General features: G+C 39.7%; 1 protein-coding gene across 1 annotated transcript; it reads right to left on the reverse strand.

The window, feature by feature from the left end:
• Window positions 1–556: 556 nt before the first annotated feature.
• Window positions 557–1,705, reverse strand: LOC115960112. The gene is made up of 2 exons (XM_031078825.1): window positions 1,568–1,705; window positions 557–1,168 (listed from the first exon to the last, which is right to left on the reverse strand). The coding sequence occupies exons 1-2, from the start codon at window positions 1,703–1,705 to the stop codon at window positions 557–559; spliced, it is 750 nt and encodes a 249-aa protein (XP_030934685.1).
• Window positions 1,706–2,004: the final 299 nt, after the last annotated feature.

Raw genomic sequence — 2,004 nt, forward strand, 5'->3', positions numbered from 1 at the left:
TATGAACATCCATGCTATGTAATGTCTCAAAAGCTACTAGAATATTATCAAATATCAAACGGTTTTTTGTAAAAGCACTTTGTTGCTCGGAAATTATATTTGGTAAGATTTTTTTGAGGCGATTTGCTAATACCTTAGAAAAAATCTTATATAGCACATTACAAAGACTAATGGGGCGAATCAGAGACAGAAATTGGATTTTTGATTTTTGGAATCAAAGTCAAGAAAGTATGATTCAAAGGGTGGGGTAAAGAAGCTGAATTAAGGTAAGATAAAATAGTTTTTGTGACATCACCACCAACAAGTTCCCAATAATTTTGGTAAAAGAGTGGAGGCATACCGTTCGGGCCAGGAGCTTTCAATGGAGCCATTTGCTTCAAGGCAGCCTGCACTTCCCATTCCATGAATTCTTGTGAGAGCTTGGAGTTCATTTCGTCACTAACAATACTAGGCAATGGGTCCAAATCCTCAACACCAACCACCGGATTTGATGAACCAAAGAGTTCTTGGTAAAACTCTATGAATGAATCGACTACCTCATCTGGATTTTGAACCATCAGCCTAAAGAGTTGGTGATTCTATGAATTCTATTGCGCCTGCTTCTCTGTGTTGCTCGGCTATGGAAGAACTTGGAGTTTTTATCACCACCATCCAACCAGAAAATTTTTGCTCGTTGCCTCCACATTTGGTTTTCTTTGATCAATAATCCATTGATGTCCTTTTTAAGTTCCCTAACCTGAGAGTTGCTACTAGATTTAAATGCCGCCTGTTCTGCCTTTACCAAAAGTTTTTTCTTCTCAACTAGCTTCCTACGTACACTCCCAAAATTCTTACGACTCCACTGAGTTAATTTAGTCCCACATTTAGCTATTTTCTTCATCACTTGGACCTCAGGATCACAAGGAAATGGAGCTCTCCAAACTGCCTCCACCGTTCGCCCACACCCTTTATCCGAGAGCCACATTTCTTCAAACCGAAATGGCTTTGAAATAAGGGGTGGGTCAAGACCATAGGGTACAATCCAAATTGGTACATGATTCGAAGTGGTACTGTGGAGATGAAAGACCCGTGTTCTTGCAAACCTTTGAAGCCAATCATTAGTACAAAAAGCCCTATCAAGCCTCTCCCATATAGACTGACCACTTGCATAGTGTTTTCTCCAAGTGAACTTGGAATCCAAATATCCAAGATCCAAAAAACTACAAGCATCCACTGCCTCTCAAAATAGCTGCATCTGATTGTGACTTCTTCTATTTGCTCTCAATTTTTCATCGCTTCTGAGTAACTCATTAAAATCACCTACACATAACCATGGGACCTGAAATTTCCGATTTAACCATCAGAGTAAATTCCATGATTTAGATCTTCTTTGTGTTTCCGGTTCTCCATAAAAACCAGTAAATCTCCACTCCAAGTCAGTATTTTCATTGATAATTACATCAATGTGATTCTTATCAAAACCCTCAATTGTAACAGCTATCGTATCTCTCCAAAATAGAACTAAACCTCCATCCCTAGCTTCTCTTGGTACCACAAACATGTTCTAAAATAGTATCTTTCGTTTTACATCTTTTAGCCTTGCCTCATCTGCCCATGTTTTGGTTATAAACACGACAGATGGATCTTTTGCCCGCACAATATCAGCAAGCTCATTCCTTGTACATGGGTCCCCAAGCCCACAACAGTTCCAAATTAAGCAACTCATTGCGATTGGCAGGGCTGACACACAACCTCCACCATTGAAAAAGAAGAACTCCCATCATCCTTTGAAACCAACCTACGCTTGCTTGGTAACTCTAGATGATCCTCCCCACCTCTCTTCCCACAAACTAATTCTTCTGCCTTGTTATTTTTCACCACCCTTGCATGTGATAGACAAGTATATAGTTGTTCATAAAAGGTCTCAACCCTACGACAATTTATGTATTTCCTAACAATTGCAAATTTGCATCTAGAGATAGACTACATTGGGAACTTCGCCCCAATGCCCCTCCTATTTTCTCG

Source organism: Quercus lobata, chromosome 2 (assembly GCF_001633185.2).
Source record: "Quercus lobata isolate SW786 chromosome 2, ValleyOak3.0 Primary Assembly, whole genome shotgun sequence".
Lineage (NCBI taxonomy): Eukaryota > Viridiplantae > Streptophyta > Magnoliopsida > Fagales > Fagaceae > Quercus > Quercus lobata.

What these genes read in the sequence shown, in the direction of transcription:
- LOC115960112 (XM_031078825.1), bottom strand. Translation starts at nt 1,705, where the DNA reads ATGAGTTGCTTAATTTGGAACTGTTGTGGGCTTGGGGACCCATGTACA. An exon ending in ATGAGGCAAGGCTAAAAGAT is followed by an intron (nt 1,169 to 1,567) that starts GTAAAACGAAAG and finishes TTGGATTCCAAG; the next exon opens with TTCACTTGGAGAAAACACTA.